Below are 20,980 nucleotides of genomic sequence, written 5' to 3' on the forward strand. Positions count from 1 at the left end.
TACTCAGTTTTTGCAAGATTTTTTTAAAAATATTTTTTTCTTATATTTTGCTGATATTTCAACACTAGTAATAATGGCTAAAAATGCTACTATGGTATTCAGTCCAATTTTTTGGGGAAAATACGCAAAAGTAAAAAATACACTTTTGCGTATTGTGCATAATGTTGCAAAAGTTATTCAGTTTTTTTGCGAGATTTAAAAAAAAAAAAATCTTATATTTTGCTGATATTTCAACACTAGTAAAAATGGCTAAAAATGCTACTATGGTAATGTTAGCATGCTAACACTTAGCATTAGAGTTATAAGCCCAGATGGAAAATGGCTATCTGGCTCCGTCCCAAAAGTGGACTGAATAGCTGAAGAAGTCGGACACACAAAAGTGTATTTTTTTAGTTTTGCGTATTTTGCATAATGTCGCAAAAGTTATTCAGTTTTTGCAAGATTTTTTTTTTTAATATTTTTTTTCCGCTTTTAGCCAAAAGAGTGGAATCACGGCATGAGTAAAGATGCTAGTGTTCTTCTCCTTGTGATCTCCACTCACAGTGTCCGACTTCTTTAGCTATTCAGTCATCTTTTTTTGGGACGGAGCCAGACAGCCATTTTCAGTCTGGGCTTATAAGTAGAACTCTAATGCTAAGTGTTAGCATGCTAACATTACCATAGTAGCATTTTTAGCCATTTTTATTAGTGTTGAAATATCAGCAAAATAGCTTAGCAAAAGAAAAAAAAATTAAAAAAAAATTCTCGCAAAAACTGAATAACTTTTGCGTCATTATGCAAAATACGCAAAAGTAAAAAATACACTTTTGCGTATTTTGCATAATGTTGCAAAAGTTATTCAGCCATTTTTAGCCATTTTTAGCCATTTTTATTAGTGTTGAAATATCAGCAAAAGAAAAAAATATAAAAAAAAATCTTTTTTTTAAATAAGTAAAAAGTAAAAGTAAAAAATACACTTTTGCGTATTTTGCATAATGTCGCAAAAGTTATTCAGTTTTTACGAGATTTTTTTAAAAATATTTTTTCTTTTGCTGATATTTCAACACTAATAAAAATGGCTAAAAATGGCTGAATAACTTTTGCAACATTATGCAAAATACGCAAAAGTGTATTTTTTACTTTTGCGTATTTTGCATAATGTCGCAAAAGTTATTCAGTTTTTGCAAGATTTTTTTAAAAAATATTTTTTCTTATATTTTGCTGATATTTCAACACTAATAAAAATGGCTAAAAATGCTACTATGGTAATGTAATGACATTATGGTAATGACATTATGCAAAATACGCAAAAGTAAAAAATACACTTTTGCGTATTTTGCATAATGTCGCAAAAGTTATTCAGTTTTTGCGAGATTTTTTTAAAAATATTTTTTTCTTTTGCTGATATTTCAACACTAATAAAAATAGCTAAAAATGGCTGAATAACTTTTGCAACATTATGCAAAATACGCAAAAGTGCATTTTTTACTTTTGCGTATTTTGCATAATGTCGCAAAAGTTATTCAGTTTTTGCAAGATTTTTAAAAAATATATTTTTTCTTATATTTTGCTGATATTTCAACACTAATACAAATGGCTAAAAATGCTACTATGGTAATGTAATGACATTATGGTAATGACAAAATACGCAAAAGTAAAAAATACACTTTGGCGTATTTTGCATCATGTCAAAAGTTATTCAGTTTTTGCGAGATTTTTTTCTTATACACTGTAATAAGACCCGCTTACTTGTAGGCATACAGGGACTGCAGATAAGCACAGACGTATTGTATTAGGTATTGTTGTCAGGTATAAACAATCTGTCTAACTGTCAGATGTCACGGTAGTCCGTGTATAAGTATCCTTTATATGTGTGAGACTATGTGTTTGCTTTTATCTTTAGCTAGCAAAATTGAGCAAATACCTTCGGGCCCACCCTCACCCAGACTACCTCGGGTAATTTGAGTTTGAGACCCCTGTTAGTTGCGGATTTTCATAATTGTTTTCAACCAAACGTATCCGAGAATGAAATCGACAGAGGTGTTCGTCAGAGATGTGGACGCGGTTTTACAAACCCTGACAGCTGGTTCTCCACAAAATCAAAAGCAAATTGTCCAAAAAAGGTTTTGCTTTGAAAAGGAATAAATAGGGTCTTAAAGGAAAAATAGAGCCATTAAATGCAATGCGATGCTGAAATGAAAACGGTACAGGAGTCCTTGAATTGGTTTCGAACCGGAGTACCATGTGTGAAAAGGAAAAGAACACGGCTCCCCGCTCAGTTTTGGAAATAATGACACGATCTGCAAATTGTCTAATACGAGAAATAAATCCCGGGGATTTATCTTATGAGAGAATCAAAAGGGGGGCATTTTTCGACATGATTTCGGTGATTTGTAGTCGACCGTGGCAATCTTCAGCTATTCAGTCCACTTTTGGAACAAAGCCAGACAGGCCATTTTCCGTCTGGGCTTAGTTTGAAATCTAACTGCAATCAACCACAACAAGATTTCCGAAGCCTAAGCGTTCATCCTTTAGAAATCCCCGGCAAACTGTGTGTAGTTTTTTTGGAATTCCGGAGAGCCACGCCAACCGTGAACGCTCCTTTTCTCCGGCCAGTTGCCGCATCGGGAGGACAATTTTCCTCCATTTGAACTTTTTTTTGCAAAAGCTGCCTCACCTGGAACCAATCAGTAACACAATCGAAAGGGGGTCCTGACTTGAAAGCCGACTGCTTCTCTTTGATAGTCCCCTTCTTGGTAGTCCGCACGGAGCAGGAAACTGCTCTTTTGTGTAATCGCCACATACAAGAGAAGCAAAGGGGGGAATTGGGACGAGTCTTCACCCATCAAAGTGAATTATGCAAATAATTGGGAAACAAAGCTCAGATGCTTTTTTTTTTTCCTTCTGGGATGAGCATGGAAATTGAACATCTAAACAGTTGGTGCCATGCACGACTTTCCGATACTTTCCGAGACTTTCTTAATACTTTTTTTTTTTTTTTTTAATCCTGAAGTCAACATCTGACTTCATTTGAGGCACAAGAACCTCAGCTTGGTTACTCTTTCACTTTACTAGCCTTTTAAGAAACAGGTGGCATCGCTTTTTCAAAAAGGTTAACCTTTGACCTCCGGTGGTCTCGCAAATTTAACAGTTGTTGTGTTCATTTAATTAACGCACTAAATAATATTTCCTCTTTTGGGGTTAATTGAGATCTACCAGCCATTTCTAGATCAAGATTTGGGACTCCAGCAAACCACAGGGAGAGCCATTATCCACGAATGCCAAAAAAAACATTAAACTGTGGTGAAACTTCCCAGGAGGACCAAAATGACCTCAAGAGAGCAGCGACGACTCATTCAAGAGGTCACAAAAGACCCCGCAATAACATCCAAAAAACAAAGTCTCACTATGACTCCGCCATTCCAAGACCAAAACCACTGCTGAACAAAAAGAGCTCAATTTTGCCAAAAAAAAAGTAACAGTAAAATATGGTGGTGGTAGTGTGATGGTCTGGGGCTGTTTTGCTGTTTCAGGACCAGGAAGACTTGCTGTGATAAATGGAAGCATCATTCAAGAGGTCACAAAAGACCCCGCAATAACATCTAAAAAAAACTGAAGGTCTCACTATGACATCATAGCAACAGTAAAATATGGTGGTGGTAGTGTGATGGTCTGGGGCTGTTTTGCTGTTTCAGGACCAGGAAGACTTGCTGTGATAAATGGAAGCACCATTCAAGAGGTCACAAAAGACCCCACAATAACATCTCAAAAAACTGAAGGTCTCACTATGACATCATAGCAACAGTAAAATATGGTGGTGGTAGTGTGATGGTCTGGGGCTGTTTTGCTGTTTCAGGACCAGGACGACTTGCTGTGATAAATGGAAGCATCATTCAAGAGGTCACAAAAGACCCCGCAATAACATCTAAAAAAAACTGAAGGTCTCACTATGACATCATAGCAACAGTAAAATATGGTGGTGGTAGTGTGATGGTCTGGGGCTGTTTTGCTGTTTCAGGACCAGGAAGACTTGCTGTGATAAATGCAAGCATCATTCAAGAGGTCACAAAAGACCCCACAATAACATCTCAAAAAAACTGAAGGTCTCACTATGACATCATAGCAACAGTAAAATATGGTGGCGGTAGTGTGATGGTCTGGGGCTGTTTTGCTGTTTCAGGACCAGGAAGACTTGCTGTGATAAATGGAAGCATCATTCAAGAGGTCACAAAAGACCCCACAATAACATCTCAAAAAAACTGAAGGTCTCACTATGACATCATAGCAACAGTAAAATATGGTGGTGGTAGTGTGATGGTCTGGGGCTGTTTTGCTGTTTCAGGACCAGGACGACTTGCTGTGATAAATGGAAGCATCATTCAAGAGGTCACAAAAGACCCCGCAATAACATCTAAAAAAAACTGAAGGTCTCACTATGACATCATAGCAACAGTAAAATATGGTGGTGGTAGTGTGATGGTCTGGGGCTGTTTTGCTGTTTCAGGACCAGGAAGACTTGCTGTGATAAATGCAAGCATCATTCAAGAGGTCACAAAAGACCCCACAATAACATCTCAAAAAAACTGAAGGTCTCACTATGACATCATAGCAACAGTAAAATATGGTGGCGGTAGTGTGATGGTCTGGGGCTGTTTTGCTGTTTCAGGACCAGGAAGACTTGCTGTGATAAATGGAAGCATCATTCAAGAGGTCACAAAAGACCCCGCAATAATATCTCAAAAAAACTGAAGGTCTCACTATGACATCATAGCAACAGTAAAATATGGTGGAGGTAGTGTGATGGTCTGGGGCTGTTTTGCTGTTTCAGGACCAGGTAGCCTTGCTGTGATAAATGGAAGCATCATTCAAGAGGTCACAAAAGACCCCGCAATAACATCCGAAAAAACTGAAGGTCTCACTATGACATCATAGCAACAGTAAAATATGGTGGTGGTAGTGTGATGTCTGGGGCTGTTTTGCTGTTTGAGGACCAGGAAGACTTGCTGTGATAAATGGAAGCAACATTCAAGAGGTCACAAAAGGCCCCATAATAACATCCGAAAAAACTGAAGGTCTCACTATGACATCATAGCAACAGTAAAATATGGTGGTGGTAGTGTGATGGTCTGGGGCTGTTTTGCTGTTTCAGGACCAGGAAGACTTGCTGTGATAAATGGAAGCATCATTCAAGAGGTCACAAAAGACCCCACAATAACATCTAAAAAAAACTCAAGGTCTCACTATGACATCATAGCAACAGTAAAATATGGTGGCGGTAGTGTGATAAATGGAAGCATCATTGAAGAGGTCACAAAAGACCCCACAATAACATCCGAAAAAACTCAAGGTCTCACTATGACATCATAGCAACAGTCAAATATGGTGGCGGTAGTGTGATGGTCTGGGGCTGTTTTGCTGTTTCAGGACCAGGAAGACTTGCTGTGATAAATGGAAGCATCATTCAAGAGGTCACAAAAGACCCCGCAATAACATCCGAAAAAACTCAACAGTAAACAACAGTAAAATATGGTGGCGGTAGTGTGATGGTCTGGGGCTGTTTTGCTGTTTTGCTGTGATAAATGGAAGCTTGAATTCGGCCATCTGTTGGTGACCTCAAAACTTGGGTTCTGCAGCAGGACAATGATCCAAAACCCACCAGCAAGTCCACCTCTGAATGGCTGATGAAAAACCAAATGGAGACTTTGGAGTGGCTTAGTCAAAGTCCAAAAATCACTAGTAATTCTACAAGACTAAGGTAAGGAAAAAGTTATAAATCTATGCATAATGCATAACTTGTAAAAATGTACGCACCAAATAGCTCTAGCTTCTTCCTACTCCTTTTCAGACATGTGGAATTGTCACATGCGATGTATTCCCATGTAACCTGTATGCATGCTGACAATAAATGAAGCCATTATCCGGTAAAGCATGCACTTTGTTCTCACACACCGTCAAAATAGAAAAAGCCTTTGAATAGATGACTTAATTTTCCGCGTCCATGTGATTTCAATTGAGTGATTAGCAGCAATTGAATCAGCACCAGATGAGCGCGGCGGCGCAAAGGGATGGACGGCGTGAAATGAAAAGGACATTTGTTCCAACGGCTATTCCACCACAGTCACAAGTTGACGACACTGATGATCCAGCTATGGGGTCAGAAGAACCAATTTCTCCTTCATATTGTCCAGCTCTTGAATTAATAATCGCTTTATTCCATCTAAACAATAATCGCTATTGGTGATTCATTATTGAATTATCGACGACAAAACGTAAAAAGGTTTGGACAAGGACAACGCCGCGCTCCAAAATAATTTTTGGTGGTATATTCCGGTCAACGTAATCAAGTTCTTTTCTCTCTTCCTGAAGATCAGACCCTTAATGTTGAACTTACTCGGTCAACAATGCAAACAGTTGAAATTGAAATAACTTGATGTCCTGCATCTGGATGAACGGAGCTTTTCTTGTGAGGAAGAGGGATCAGAGATACCAACACACGCACATAGAGAACAAATATCTATATTTATTATTAGTAGCATTTTTAGCCATTTTTATTAGTGTTGAAATATCGGCAAAATATAACAAAAAAATAAAAAATTTAAAAAAATCTCGCAAAAACGGAATAACTTTTGTGTGAAATTAAGCAAAATATGCAAAAGTATCGTATCATGTCGCAAAAAAGATCTTGCAAAAACGCAATAACTTTTGCAATACATTATGTGAAATACGCAAAAGTATTTTTACTTTAATTTAATAATTTAATATACTTTAATGAAAAATGCAAAAATGCAATAAATTGTGACATTACGCAAAATACGCAAATACACAAAAAAAGTCTGGCAAATACGCAATAACTTTTGCGATATCACACAAAATACGCAGAAGTATTGCATTATGATGCAAAAAAGATCTTGCAAAAACGCAATAACTTTTGCAATACGTTATGTAAAATACGCGAAAGTATTTTTACTTTAATTTAATAAACTTTAATTACTTTCGCAAAAAAGACATCGCAAAAACACAATCACTTTTGCGACATTATGCAAAAAAAAATATCGCAAAAACTGAATAACTTTTGTGAAATTATGCAAAATACGCAAAAGTATCGTGTCATGTCGCAAAAAAGATCGCGCAAAAATGCAATAAATTGTGACATTACGCGAAATACGCAAAAGTATTGCGTTATGCCGCAAAAAAAAAAGTCTGGCAAATATGCAATAACTTCTGCGATATCACACAAAATACGCAGAAGTATTGCGTTATGTTGCAAAAAAGATCTTGCAAAAACGCAATAACTTTTGCAATACGTTATGTGAAATATGCAAAAGTATTTTTACTTTAATTTAATAATTTAATAAACTTTACTTTCGCAAAAAAGACATCGCAAAAACACAATCACTTTTGCGACATTATGCAAAAAAATATATATATTGCAAAAACTGAATAACTTTTGTGAAATCATGCAAAATACGCAAAAGTATTGCGTTTTGCACATAGAGAACAAATGTCTATATTTATTATTAGTAGCATTTTTAGCCATTTTTATTAGTGTTGAAATATCAGCAAAATATAACAAAAAATAAAAAAAATTTAAAAAATCTCGCAAAAACTTTTGTCAAATTAAGCAAAATACGCAAAAGTATCCTGTCATGTCGCAAAAAAGAACGCGCAAAAATGCAATAAATTGTGACATGACGCAAAATACGCAAAAGTATTGCATTATGCCGCAAAAAAAGTCTGGCAAATACGCAATAACTTTTGCGATATCACACAAAATACGCAAAAATATTGCGTTATGTCGCAAAAAAAATCTCGCAAAAACGCAAGACTTTTGCGTTTTGCAAAAGTATTGCAAAAGTACGCGTTTTTGTTGCAAAAGTAATTGTGTTTTTGTGGGATCTTTTTTGCGACATGACGCAATACTTTTGCGTATTTTGCACAATGTCGCAAAAGTTCTTGCGTTTTTGCAAGATCTTTTTTGCAACATAATGCAATACTTCTGCGTATTTTGTGTGATATCGCACAAGTTACTGCGTATTTGCCACGCAAAGTATTGCGTCATGTTGCAAAAAAGATCTCGCAAAAACACAATAACGTTTGCAACATTATGCAAAATACGCAAAAGTATTGCGTCGTGTCGCAAAAAAGATTATGCAAAAACGCAATACTTTTGCGTATTTTGCGTAATGTTGCAAACGTTATTGCGTTTTTGCATAATCTTTTTTGCGACATGACGCAATACTTTTGCGTATTTTGCGTAACGTCACAATTTATTGCGTTTTTGCGACATGACACAATACTTTTGCGTGTTTTGCATAACATAAGTTATTCAGTTTTTGCGACATCTTTTTTTTTTGGTTCTATTTTTCTGTTATTTCTGTTATATTTTGCTGATATTTCAACACTAATAAAAATGGCTAAAAATGCTACTGTGGAAATGTTAGCATGCTAACACTTAGCATTAGAGTTGCAATGCAATAAGAAAAAATATATTTTCAATAATTATTATTATTATTATTTTATCCAAATTGTTTTGTGACATTCCAATGCTTAGTTCGAACTTTCAGTAAATAAGAACTAGAAAAAGGAAAACAAAATAAATCTTGAGTAATCGTGATTATTTCGTGATATGAAAAGCTGCCTCATCTTGCCGAGGTTTTTTTTTTGGCCAACTTTAAAGGGACGGCACCATCACCCTGACTCCCCGACGCTCAGAAACTTTATGTTTAAGGCCCTCGGTAATGTTCTTGATTACAAACAAAGTGAAATGCGGTGGTTTTGAATCTTAAAAGAAGCTTGTTGTTTCTCTAAAGCGCAGCCAGCAGAAGCTGATCTAATTTACGTTCATCTATGGAATAAACCGATATGCCACTGTAATGGCTGCCTTTTCCAGGATTAAATCATCGTGGTTATTTCTTGACATCTGCACGCAAGTTCAGCAGCGGCAGCAGCAGCAGCAGCAGCCCTGCCCTTTGACCTCCGTCTGAACATCCCACATGCTGATGCAGTCCCTCTTTTTAAACCGAGTCTCGGTGATGTCCGGCCCGCCTGGGTTCGTAGGTCACGGCGATGACAGCGAGCACCTTGCTGCGAGACTCGGATCTGCCCAGTAAAATAAACACAGGAGGGCTCGCTCCAGCCCCCCCACCCCCCACCCCCCCCTCCGTCCACCTCTGACTGAGACGCAGAGATTAAACGCCACGGGTGGAATCAAAATACCTTCAGGGCTAAAAGGTCGATCCAGCAGATCAACGCTTTTTATCACGCGGCCAAATGAGGCCCGCAGGACACAAGTTTGAGGCCCCCGCCTTGATATGAAAGTTTAATGCTAGTGCGGCCCGCGCAAGTTTGATATGGATGCTGTATGGTATCATGTACCCAGAAAAAAATTATTACGTTTGATTAATGTTCATGTTAAAGGTTAAATAACTGTTAATAGTTATCCTCCCTATCCGTGTGGAAGTGGTAAGTTTTTGGCTATTTAAGTTTAAAGGAAATAACTTGAAGGCTACCGTTTAGGTCGCTAGCGCTCTAGTTTGCGAGTTAGCATGTTGTCTCAAGACCCTGCAGTTGCGCAATATGTTGTAAATAAAAAAAAAAGTATAAATGTGACTATAGTCGTGTTTTGTCATGTCTACAGGGCTCTAATAATGCTTTGTTCATTTTAATCTGAAAAAAATAATTTGTCTACCCACCAACTATATGTGGTTTCCTAAGTTTTTATTATTTTACAAAAAAATATATAAAATGACAATAATTAAAACGTATTAAAATTTATTAAAATAAATATGAACATTGCCTTAAGGCAGGGGTCTCAAACACGTGGCCCGCAGGACACTAGTTTGAGGCCCCCGCCTTGATATGAAACTTTAATGCTAGTGCGGCCCGCGCAAGTTTGATATGGATGCTGTATGGTATCATGTACCCAGAAAAAATTATTACGTTTTTATTAATGTTCATGTTAAAGGTTAAATAACTGTTAATAGTTATCCTCCCTATCCGTGTGGAAGTGGTAAGTTTTTGGCTATTTAAGTTTAAAGGAAATAACTTGAAGGCTACCGTTTAGGTCGCTAGCTCTCTAGTTTGCGAGTTAGCATGTTGTCTCAAGACCCTGCAGTTGCGCAATATGTTGTAAATTAAAAAAAAGTATAAATGTGACTATAGTCGTGTTTTGTCATGTCTACATGGCTCTAATAATGCTTTGTTCATTTTAATTTGAAAAAAATAATTTGTGGTTTCCTAAGTTTTTATTATTTTACAAAAAAATATATATAAAATGACAATAATTAAAATAAATACTAATATATGACTTAAATAGTGTAAAGTGGCTCAGAGTTTAATGAACATTAGAAAACGTGGATCTCAGGTTGAGACCATTTGAGAACCCCTCGCTCCCACGGTAAGATTTTCATTATTTATTCACCAAAAAAAAAAACACAATGACAGGGCCTGGATAGACTGGAATTAGCTTTGTAGCATATGGACAAATATAGGTTTGGGGCGGGGGGTGGGGGGGGGGACAAATTACTGAACATTTGTGTAATTTATTCAGAATACACTACCCTCCAGAATGCAGCCTGCAACCTATTTGCTTGACTCTTAGAAGTGGTTGGAATTGGGTGAGGTGCCAGTGGTTCTGGAGTCTTTTCATAGCGTCGCACACACACGGCAGGATCACGCTTTTCTTACCACACGGGGGACACTTAAGACATGTAACCATCTCTGTTTTAATGGCGCTGCAAATTGCTTGACATCAGAGAGCGTTTTGAGTGAGCAGCTCTTTGAGCGTAGGTTTGAGGCGGCTATGTGCGGAAAAACGCAAGAAAAACGCACGGTACGCGTTAGTATTAGTGGTGGGCCAAAGCGTTCATTTGTTGGTATGGTCTGGATGTGACTTGCCAAACAAGGTCATAGTATGCGTGTATATGTGAATGGACAAACATGTTGGTATGGTCTGGATGTGACTTGCCAAATAAGGTCATATGTGTGTATATGTGAATGGACAAACATGTTGGTATGGTCTGGATGTGACTTGCCAAACATGTTGATAGTATGTATGTTTATGTGAATGGACAAACATGTTGGTATGGTCTGGATGTGACTTGCCAAACAAGGTCATAGTATGCGTGTATATGTGAATGGACAAACATGTTAGTATGGTCTGGATGTGACTTGCCAAACAAGGTCATAGTATGCGTGTATATGTGAATGGACAAACATGTTGGTATGGTCTGGATGTGACTTGCCAAACAAGGTCATAGTATGCGTGTTTATGTGAATGGACAAACATGTTGGTATGGTCTGGATGTGACTTGCCAAACAAGGTCATAGTATGCGTGTATATGTGAATGGACAAACATGTTGGTATGGTCTGGATGTGACTTGCCAAACATGTTGATAGTATGTGTGTTTATGTGAATGGACAAACATGTTGGTAGGGTCTGGATGTGACTTGCCAAACAAGGTCATAGTATGCGTGTATATGTGAATGGACAAACATGTTGGTATGGTCTGGATGTGACTTGCCAAACAAGGTCATATGTGTGTATATGTGAATGGACAAACATGTTGGTATGGTCTGGATGTGACTTGCCAAACATGTTGATAGTATGCGTGTTTATGTGAATGGACAAACATGTTGGTATGGTCTGGATGTCACTTGCCAAACATGTTGATACTATGCGTGTTTATGTGAATGGACAAACATGTTGGTATGGACTGGATGTGACTTGCCAAACAAGGTCATAGTATGCGTGTATATGTGAATGGACAAACATGTTGGTATGGTCTGGATGTGACTTGCCAAACATGTTGATAGTATGCGTGCTTATGTGAATGGACAAACATGTTGGTATGGTCTGGATGGGACTTGCCAAACATGTTGATAGTATGCATGTTTATGTGAATGGACAAACATGTTGGTATGGTCTGGATGTGACTTGCCAAACAAGGTCATAGTATGCGTGTTTATGTGAATGGACAAACATGTTGGTATGGTCTGGATGTGACTTGCCAAACAAGGTCATAGTATGCGTGTATATGTGAATGGACAAACATGTTGGTATGGACTGGATGTGACTTGCCAAACAAGGTCATAGTATGCGTGTATATGTGAATGGACAAACATGTTGGTATGGTCTGGATGTGACTTGCCAAACAAGGTCATAGTATGCGTGTATATGTGAATGGACAAACATGTTGGTATGGACTGGATGTGACTTGCCAAACAAGGTCATAGTATGCGTGTATATGTGAATGGACAAACATGTTGGTATGGTCTGGATGTGACTTGCCAAACATGTTGATAGTATGCGTGTTTATGTGAATGGACAAACATGTTGGTATGGTCTGGATGTGACTTGCCAAACAAGGTCATAGTATGCGTGTATATGTGAATGGACAAACATGTTGGTATGGTCTGGATGTGAGTTGCCAAACAAGGTCATAGTATGCGTGTATATGTGAATGGACAAACATGTTTACATTATAGTATGCAAACAAGGCCAACAACTAAGGTTAGGTTTTGACTTGTCATTTACCTTCAACGCCACACAGCATCTCCAGCATGCAAACGAGCCCCCCGGGGGGGTGACAGTGAACGCCACTGACGTGACATCAGAGGATTTGGACTTGAGGTTTTCTAAGTGCTGTGGTCTTCTGGCAACGCTAGGGCACCACCGACCCTTAAATGCTTTTTTCTCTCTCAGTGATCTCATCTTTGATCTTCCTGTGGAAAAAAAAAAGTCCGATATTTCAGAAGCAATAAGTGTTTGTATGGAGGCAAATAATGGCTTCCCCACCGAACCACACATTTGGTTGTTCTTTTGAGTTCAAATGCATTGAGCAACGGCTATGCCATGACATGCGGTTAAAATGTCAGCCATTTTTTTTTTATGTTGTGTGTTAGCGTTTGAGGAATAAATAACCCTGGTTTTGGTTTCCAAGGCATTGCCTTTTGTGCTAAATGCAATTGATGTACTCCTACCTAGAGTACATAATACTGTGCATATACATTATACTCACTGCGTTACTGCAACCTGGCTGCAAGGGCCCTCGGGCAGAAATGTAAGCGGCTCAGATGTGGATGATGCCTTCATTGTGCGTGCTGTACAAGCTGGGTGTGCTGTGTGAATATGATGAAGAGGCCTTCAACTGATCATATCTGTAAAAAGAGCAATCCCACCATCACCCACACACACACACACACACACCAGACGAGAGAGACATGGTCACATATGGGAAGCATTTTTCAGATCTTAATAAACTTTCATCTTTGGATCTGTGTATATTGGGAGTTGGGGATGTTGGGATGGACTTGGCACCAAGTCAGGGCTATGCTCTGCTCTGCTCGGCTCCAGAGTAGTGAAGGAGACACCAGAGGCAGATGGAGAATAACCCTGAATTCTATCCAAACTGTTGGACTCGTCTGAAGGCGCTCTTGCATTCAGTCCTAATAGTGCTGTGCTGTGTATGCATACATGGCGAGACATGAAAAAGTTTAGCTTTAGCTTCCAAAAATACTTGCAGACACCGTTGCAAACATGTTGACGTTATGCTGTGTGTGTGAATGGACAAACATGTTGGGATGGTCTGGATGTGACTTGATAGTATGCAAGTTAATGAGAATGGACAAACATGTGACATGGATGTGACTTGCCAAACATGTTGATGGTATGCATCTATAAGTGAATGGACAAACATGTTGGTATGCTCTGGATGTAACTTGCCAAACATGGTCATACTATACATGTATATGTGAATGGACAAACATGTTGGGATGGTCTGGATGTGACTCACCAAACATGTTGATAGTATGCGTGTACTGAATATGTGAATGGACAAACATACTGGTATGGTCTGGATGTGACTTGCAAAACATGGTCATAGTATGCGTGTATATGTGAATGGACAACATGTCTGTATGGTCTGGATGTGACTTGCCAAACATGTTGATAGTATGCGTGTTTATGTGAATGGACAAACATGTTGGTATGGTCTGGATGTGACTTGCCAAACATGTTGATAGTATGCGTGTTTATGTGAATGGACAAACATGTTGGTATGATGTGGTCTGGATGTGACTTGCAATACATGTAGCGTGTATGGAAAAACATTTTGAAATAAGGTGTGTGTATGTGAATGGACAAACATGAATGGGCAAAGTTATGGTGTACGTAAAAAGACATAAATGTTGCTATTGTGTGTGTGTGTAATGAAGGACTCTGTAAGAGAAGATAATAATATTAAAATGTTTCGTGACTTAGTTGACGATCCAGCAAGCGGACATGGCGCCGCCCGTGTGACAGCATGTGCCAGGTGTGTCATGGCCGACGGCGGTAGAAACACAGCAGATACGTGCGTGCAGGCGCTGAGCAAACATTCAACCACAGTTGAGCTCATTCTCGACACAGAAGAAGACAGCAATTGTGGAATCATTGAGCGCCGTTTTCCGCCCCTGGGCGGTGCTGACCGCCACGGTGCCCGGGATAGCTACACAAAACCTTCCTGTCTCTCTTTGGGGCCACTCAAATGTTATTTTCATCGTGTTTGTGTATATTTTCACCGCGTTCTCTTGTCGCCAGACTTGCTACAAACGCCAAAGGAATCTCCATTTGCACAGAAAGGCCGCTATTTCTCGTCACATGGAATGAAATCACATCACTTTCGCTCTTCCGGTGTCCATTTTATTTGTGAACAAAAGCCATTTCTCCATGTTGTGTTGATGCCCAAAGCTAAACTGGAGGCTAAAGTTGAATGTTGTCAGTGATTGGTGTCTGTGCATCAGTATCCTTGTGTTGTCGTTCGGACCTCCACGCTCATAAATATCTCCCAAATGCGCCTGGAAGACGGATGTGAATAGAAAAGGCATTAAAAGGCCATTTAAAGGCCAGCGCCTGCGCCAACAGTCTCACTCATTGTGCCTTTGGGACAATGTATTCATGTATTGCTAAATTAAACATGATTAGACTGGCCGCCCTAAAAAATTGGTCACGGCTGTGGGTCAATAGACCTTTAGATAAGACGTATCCGCCAATTAAAAATATAGATATTAGATTTAATTGCTGGCTGACATGTTCACTTCCTGACTTGAATGGAAAAAAACGCCATTAAACCCAGAATGTTACTTTTTTTAAATGCTGTAGCAAAATGGTCGTGACAAACGTGATTATCGCTACATTGCAGTTTTTCAAAATGTAATTATTATTTATCAAAGCATATTGAAAGACACACTAAAAACTACATATATATATTTTAATATTACCTTGCCTGATATGATTCAGAGTGAAAAATAGTTCTCCTCCCATCATGTGTGGAAGTGGTACGTTTTTGGATTCTTAAGTTGAATAAATGAAATAAATTAGAGGCTAACAGTTAGGTTACTAGCTAGCGCGTTGTAAACAATAAATAATAGGAGTGAAAGGCGACCATAGGCGTGTTGTTTCATGTCTAATAAACAGGTTTTCTAAAATATAATTATTATTCATCAAAGCTACATAATATTAAACATAATACAAACACTACATAATATTACCTTGTCTGACATGATTCAGAGTGAAAAACTGTTCTCCTCCCATCAGGTGTGGAAGTGGTAAGTTGTTGGATTCGTAAGTTTAATAAATGAAGTAAATTAGAGGCTAACTGTTTATGTTACTAGCTACTGCCTCGAGTCCCTTCAGCAATGCGTTGTAAACAATAAATAATAGGAGTGAAAGGCGACCATAGGCGTGTTATTTCATGCCTAATAAACAGGTTTTCTAAAATATAATTATTATTCATCAAAACATACTGAAAGACACACTAAACACTACATAATATTATCTTGTCTGACATGATTCAGAGTGAAAAATAGTTCTCCTCCCATCAGGTGTGGAAGTGGTAAGTTTTTGGATTCTGAAGTTTAATAAATGAAATAAATTAGAGGCTAACTGTTTATGTTACTAGCTAGTGGCTGCCTCGAGTCCCTTCAGCAATGATTTGTAAACAATAAATAATAGGAGTGAAAGGCGACCATAGGCGTGTTATTTCATGTCTAATAAACAAGTTTTCTAAAATATAATTATTATTTATCAAAGCATATTGAAAGACACACTAAACACTACATAATATTACCTTGTCTGACATGCTACAGAGTGAAAAATAGTTCTCCTCTCATCAGGTGTGGAAGTGGTAAGTTTTTGGATTCTTAAGTTTAATAAATGAAATAAATTAGAGGCTAACTGTTTATGTTACTAGCTAGCGGCTGCCTCGAGTCCCTTCAGCAATGCGTTGTAAACAATTAATAATAGGAGTGAAAGGCGACCATAGGCGTGTTATTTCATGTCTAATAAACAGGTTTTCTAAAATATAATTATTATTCATCAAAGCATATTGAAAGACACACTAAACACTACATAATATTACCTTGTCTGACATAATTCAGAGTGAAAAATAGTTCTCCTCCCATCAGGTGTGGAAGTGGTAAGTTTTTGGATCCTTAAGTTTAATAAATGAAACGGCTGGGATTAAATGAGTCATATGATGTTTGTACATTATTTAGGTGACTTGCTAGTTAAATACGAAAGGTTGATGTGTTGGAAGATACTGACGTTGTGATTCACTAAGGTCATTGAATGGATCACAACTGGCCTGTTCAGCTCTCGAGCTGTCATATTTACGGGCAGAGAATGAATCAGCATAATTCAGAGTAATTCAATATTTTCTTGAGTGTATTAGTTGTATTTTATCATCCATTGTGGATAGTAGCTGAGCTATGCGTCATGGTGTGGTGGAGCAGAACCATTTGATCATTTCCAGAACATCTAAATGGATAGAAAACTAGAAGGAGATCTTCATCCTAACCTGGTCAGAAGTCCATAAACACTTTTTCATGGTGCCTGGCAGCTTTTCTTTCCCCACGGTTGTTCATCTCTACCCTGAATTTGCAGCACAGAAATAATAATGTTATGAAAAGCACATGCATAAGTGGTAGCAACATAAAAGAGTCAATAAAACCAACTCAAACCAGGAAGTCCCGTCTGTAATATTAGCATATATTATATTATTAATATATTATTAATATTAATATTATAATATTAGCATTAATAAACACAAGAGTTACACTGCACAAAAAGTGTACGATATAACTAACACAGCTCTAATAATGCCATGAAAAAACAACTCAAACCAGGAAGTCCCGAGCTGATCACGTGATAGGAAGTGGAGCTCTATATATCTAATATATATGTCTATATTAGCCTGAAAGCTAATATTAGCATTAATGAACACAAGAGTGAGTAACACTGAACAAAAGGTGTACAATATAACTCACACAGCTCTAATAATGGCATGAAACTCGAACTCAAACTCGGAACATCACGAGCTGATCACGTGATAGGAAGTGGAGCTCGATATGTGTGTATGTAGTTAGCCTGAAAGCTAATGCTAGCATTAATGAACACAAGAGTTACATTGAACAAAAGGTGTACGATATAACTCACATAGCTCTAATAATGGCATGAAAAACGAACTCAAACTCGGAACATATGAAGTGGCGTCGATATATGTGTATGTAGTTCGCCTGAAAGCTAATATTAGCATTAATAAACACAAGAGTTACACTGCACAAAAAGCGTACGATATAACTCACACAGCTCTAATAATGCCATGAAAAACCAACTCAAACCAGGAAGTCCCGAGCTGATCACGTGATAGGAAGTGGAGCTCGATATGTGTGTATGTAGTTCGCCTGAAAGCTAATATTAGCATTAATGAACACAGGAGTTACACTGAACAAAAAGCGTACGATATAACTCACACAACTCTAATAATGGCATAAAAACCTCACCTTTATGGTTAACTTGGGGAAACGAGGACTCCAGGGGACTCGGAAGAACATGAAAGGTAACATCTGCCCACACAGCGTCGTCGGAGCCATAAACAACGTAGCACTACTGCGATGCATTCACTGACAGCAGAACACAATGGGACAAAACCATGCTCAAAGCCAAATAGTATCATTGCCGCACGAATTACACAAAACGTGTTAAATTATGTGGTTTCTATCAAATAAAGTGAATAAAATAAAAATAAGGGACATTATGGATGTGTTTGTTTGTTCTTCTTTGTTATGTATGTATTATAAAAGAATAGGATAAAAATCAAATGACTCGGAATTGGAAAAAAAACGGATTTTGTCAGTTTTTACAAAGAAATACCTGAGGAAATATTTTCTATTACCGGAGGCCCTTTTGTGCATATTTTATGATTTTTTTTACTACAAAAACATTTTTATTTTATGACTCCTATGATGCGATATAAGCCAAACGGACATAAAACAAAGCAGTATATGTTTAGGAATGCAAACAAATGAAGTCATTGTCCGTGAATGCAGCATCTGGGATGAAGCATGAAATTGTGTTCCGGTGTTAGCCGTCCATCACTCGCGCATTTATCTCCACGCGCAGTGAATGTCACGTGTCACGCCCTTATTGGCAAACTTTTTTTTTTTTTTGCAGCACTTTGCTCCTAATAAGCGGCCTCGGTAGTCCACGTCACGAACACTTGGCAGAGGTCTCCACCGAGACGGGAGGTCATCCTGATCCTGATCCTGATCCTCATCCCTTTGTCAGACCCCAGACCCGAGGGGGTGTTTGCTCAAAGACACAAAACGTCTGAATGGTTTTATAAGCAAAACCAGCTGCGGCGGGTCCGTGCGTGATTTGCGTGTGCGTGAAAAGGGGTGTGCAAAAAAAAAAAAAAAAGAGAGAGAGAAAGTTTTCATTTTTCTTTTTTTTTGGAAGGCATGGACTCGGAGACTTGCAGTCCGTACAGCGACATGACCTCCATGGACGCGTTTTACAGTCCTCCTGCAGCGCAAGGTCGGGACCAGCAGGAGGACCACTTGAGGACTGAGTCCAAATACAAAGGTCACGCGTACGGAGGAGACAAGTCCCGGAGCCCCTTCCCGCAGGAGTGCCACTCGCTGGATGCCGGACAGGCTGCTTTCAGTAAATTCCACCTCTTCATGCACCGGTCCTCCTGCAGGACGCCTCCCCGGGAAGGAGAGGAGCGGCACGGCGCAGAGATCGTCTCCTGCTACGGTGAGTGGCCTTCACGGGGCGTCGTTTTTCCTAAAAAAAAAAAAAAAAAAACATAAAAAATCATAATCATTGAAAAGTCGATGAAACTTTTTTTTGGAAATCGAATTACCGCTCATTTAATGCGACAATCTGCGTTAATCACATCGAAATTGAATAATCGGGTCTTCGGAGCCTGCATGGCGTTTTTCGGCCTTAGTGGCTCCACTTGGATTTGGTGGCCATGTAACGGCCCACCGGGGACCGGGAGGAAAATTAACTATATTAAAAATTAAAAAAAGAGAATTCATAAATAAAATTAAAAAAAATAAAATAAAACACTAAGTGGAAATGACACGTCATGAAATTTTATTTTGAATTTTTTTTTTAGCAATTTCAGACTTATTATTATTGTCATTATTATTATTACTATTATTATTTTTCATATGATTTCCTGAAATGATATAGGTAAGGACACCAAACAGTTGAATGATGTAAAAAGCTATTTTTATTAAAAATAAAAAGAGAATTCATAAATAAAATAAAACACTAAGTAGAAATGACACGTCATGAAATTTTATTTTGAATTTTTTTTTGCAATTTCAGACTTATTATTATTGTCATATTATTATTATTACTATTATTATTTTTCATATGATTTCCTGAAATGATACAGGTAGGGACACCAAACAGTTGAACGATGTAAAAAAGCTCCACGCTTCAAAAGGAGCAGGAAGAAGCAGAGTTTATTTCATCCTATTAGAAAAAAAGTGTAATAATCATAACTTGTTCAGTAATAATACAATAAATAAAAAGTTGATATTAGAAATGTAGAAATTAAAAAAAATAATGCAGAATGTTGACCTCCTGATACAAATAATAACACAAAGTTCATCCTGAAAAGTGAAAAGAAAAGAGAATAAATGAATATATTTACGTCACAATAATTTTTCTATATTTTTCAATATCTATAATGTCATCAGAGGAGAGGTGGAATTCATATTTTATTTTGAAAAGACATCCATTCAGCAAAGTAGTAAAATATGCAGAATTTACAGTCAGGGGAAAAAAATCCAATTAAAGATGTACCTGAATGGGAGAACCCCAATCGGTGTCCAAAGTGCGGCCCGGGGGGCGATTTGTGGCATGCGTCACGTTAGAAATAAAAATAAAAATGAATAAAGGGAGAAAAAAGACAGAATGAGTGACAGAATACTAATAATACAACGCTTGTGTAAATATATATATATATACAGTATATATATACACCCCCCCCCCCATTATGTATTTGAGTCACCGGGCGATACTGCAAATGTTGGTATCAGTCTCGTACCAAGTACATACGGAGCAGTACACTTTGTTGTCTTTCATTTGTTGATCATCATATTTGTAAACAATGTACACATAAATAGAATAATATGCAGTATATGATATATACTGTATATATATAGAATGGGATGTCCGATATTGGCTGTTTTTTTTTCCAAAAAATGATATACCGATTATCGGATATCAAGATCAGCATTTTTAAAATATCGTTTTTTGTGATGGAGAAAAAAATTTGATACTGATATCAACTGATACTGTCCAATTGTCAATTTCCGATATCAACATCAGCATTTTTGAAATATCGGTTTTCTTGATCAAGAAAAAAAAACCTGATACCGATATTAACTGATATTGTCCAATTGTCAATTTCCGATACCGATATCAACATCAACATTTTTTAAATATTGGTTTTCATGATCAAGAAAAAAAAACCCTGATACCGATATTAACTGATATTGTCCAATTTGATATCAACATCAGCATTTTGAAAATAGCGGTTTTCATGATGGAGGAAAAAATCTGATACCGATATCAACCGATATTGTCCAATTTCCAATACCGATATCAACATCAACATTTAAAAAGTATCGGTTTTTATGATGGAGAAAAGAAATCAGATA

The 20,980-nt window shown here is 37.8% G+C and overlaps 2 protein-coding genes and 1 long non-coding RNA gene across 11 annotated transcripts in view; 1 reads left to right on the top strand and 2 right to left on the bottom strand.

Moving 5' to 3' along the window:
• LOC131132135 (uncharacterized) overlaps positions 1–17,966 on the bottom strand; it is a 33,114-nt gene extending 15,148 nt beyond the window's left edge. For 4 of the 9 annotated variants that reach the window (XM_058077462.1, XM_058077461.1, XM_058077459.1 and 1 more), the window contains exons 1-4: positions 17,801–17,966; positions 16,816–16,889; positions 13,000–13,138; positions 12,516–12,703 (exon numbers count right to left, since the gene is read on the bottom strand). The gene's annotated coding sequence lies outside the window, so the exon portion shown is untranslated. The other 5 variants (XM_058077468.1, XM_058077467.1, XM_058077463.1 and 2 more) reach the window with 4 other exon arrangements.
• A 208-nt stretch (positions 17,967–18,174) lies between these two features.
• The window catches only part of LOC131132636 (uncharacterized), a 32,324-nt gene continuing 29,518 nt past the window's right edge, over positions 18,175–20,980 (bottom strand). The window contains exon 5 of the long non-coding RNA XR_009130408.1: positions 18,175–19,085. This is a non-coding gene — a long non-coding RNA (uncharacterized LOC131132636). The remainder of the gene's footprint in view (positions 19,086–20,980) is intronic.
• LOC131132635 (homeobox protein aristaless-like 4) overlaps positions 18,529–20,980 on the top strand; it is a 29,884-nt gene continuing 27,432 nt past the window's right edge. Inside the window, exon 1 of the mRNA XM_058078448.1 lies at positions 18,529–19,055. Within this exon, the coding sequence (XP_057934431.1) occupies positions 18,758–19,055 (298 nt within the window). The 5' untranslated portion in view covers positions 18,529–18,757. The remainder of the gene's footprint in view (positions 19,056–20,980) is intronic.

The sequence above is a fragment of the Doryrhamphus excisus genome, chromosome 7 (assembly GCF_030265055.1).
Source record: "Doryrhamphus excisus isolate RoL2022-K1 chromosome 7, RoL_Dexc_1.0, whole genome shotgun sequence".
NCBI lineage: Eukaryota > Metazoa > Chordata > Actinopteri > Syngnathiformes > Syngnathidae > Doryrhamphus > Doryrhamphus excisus.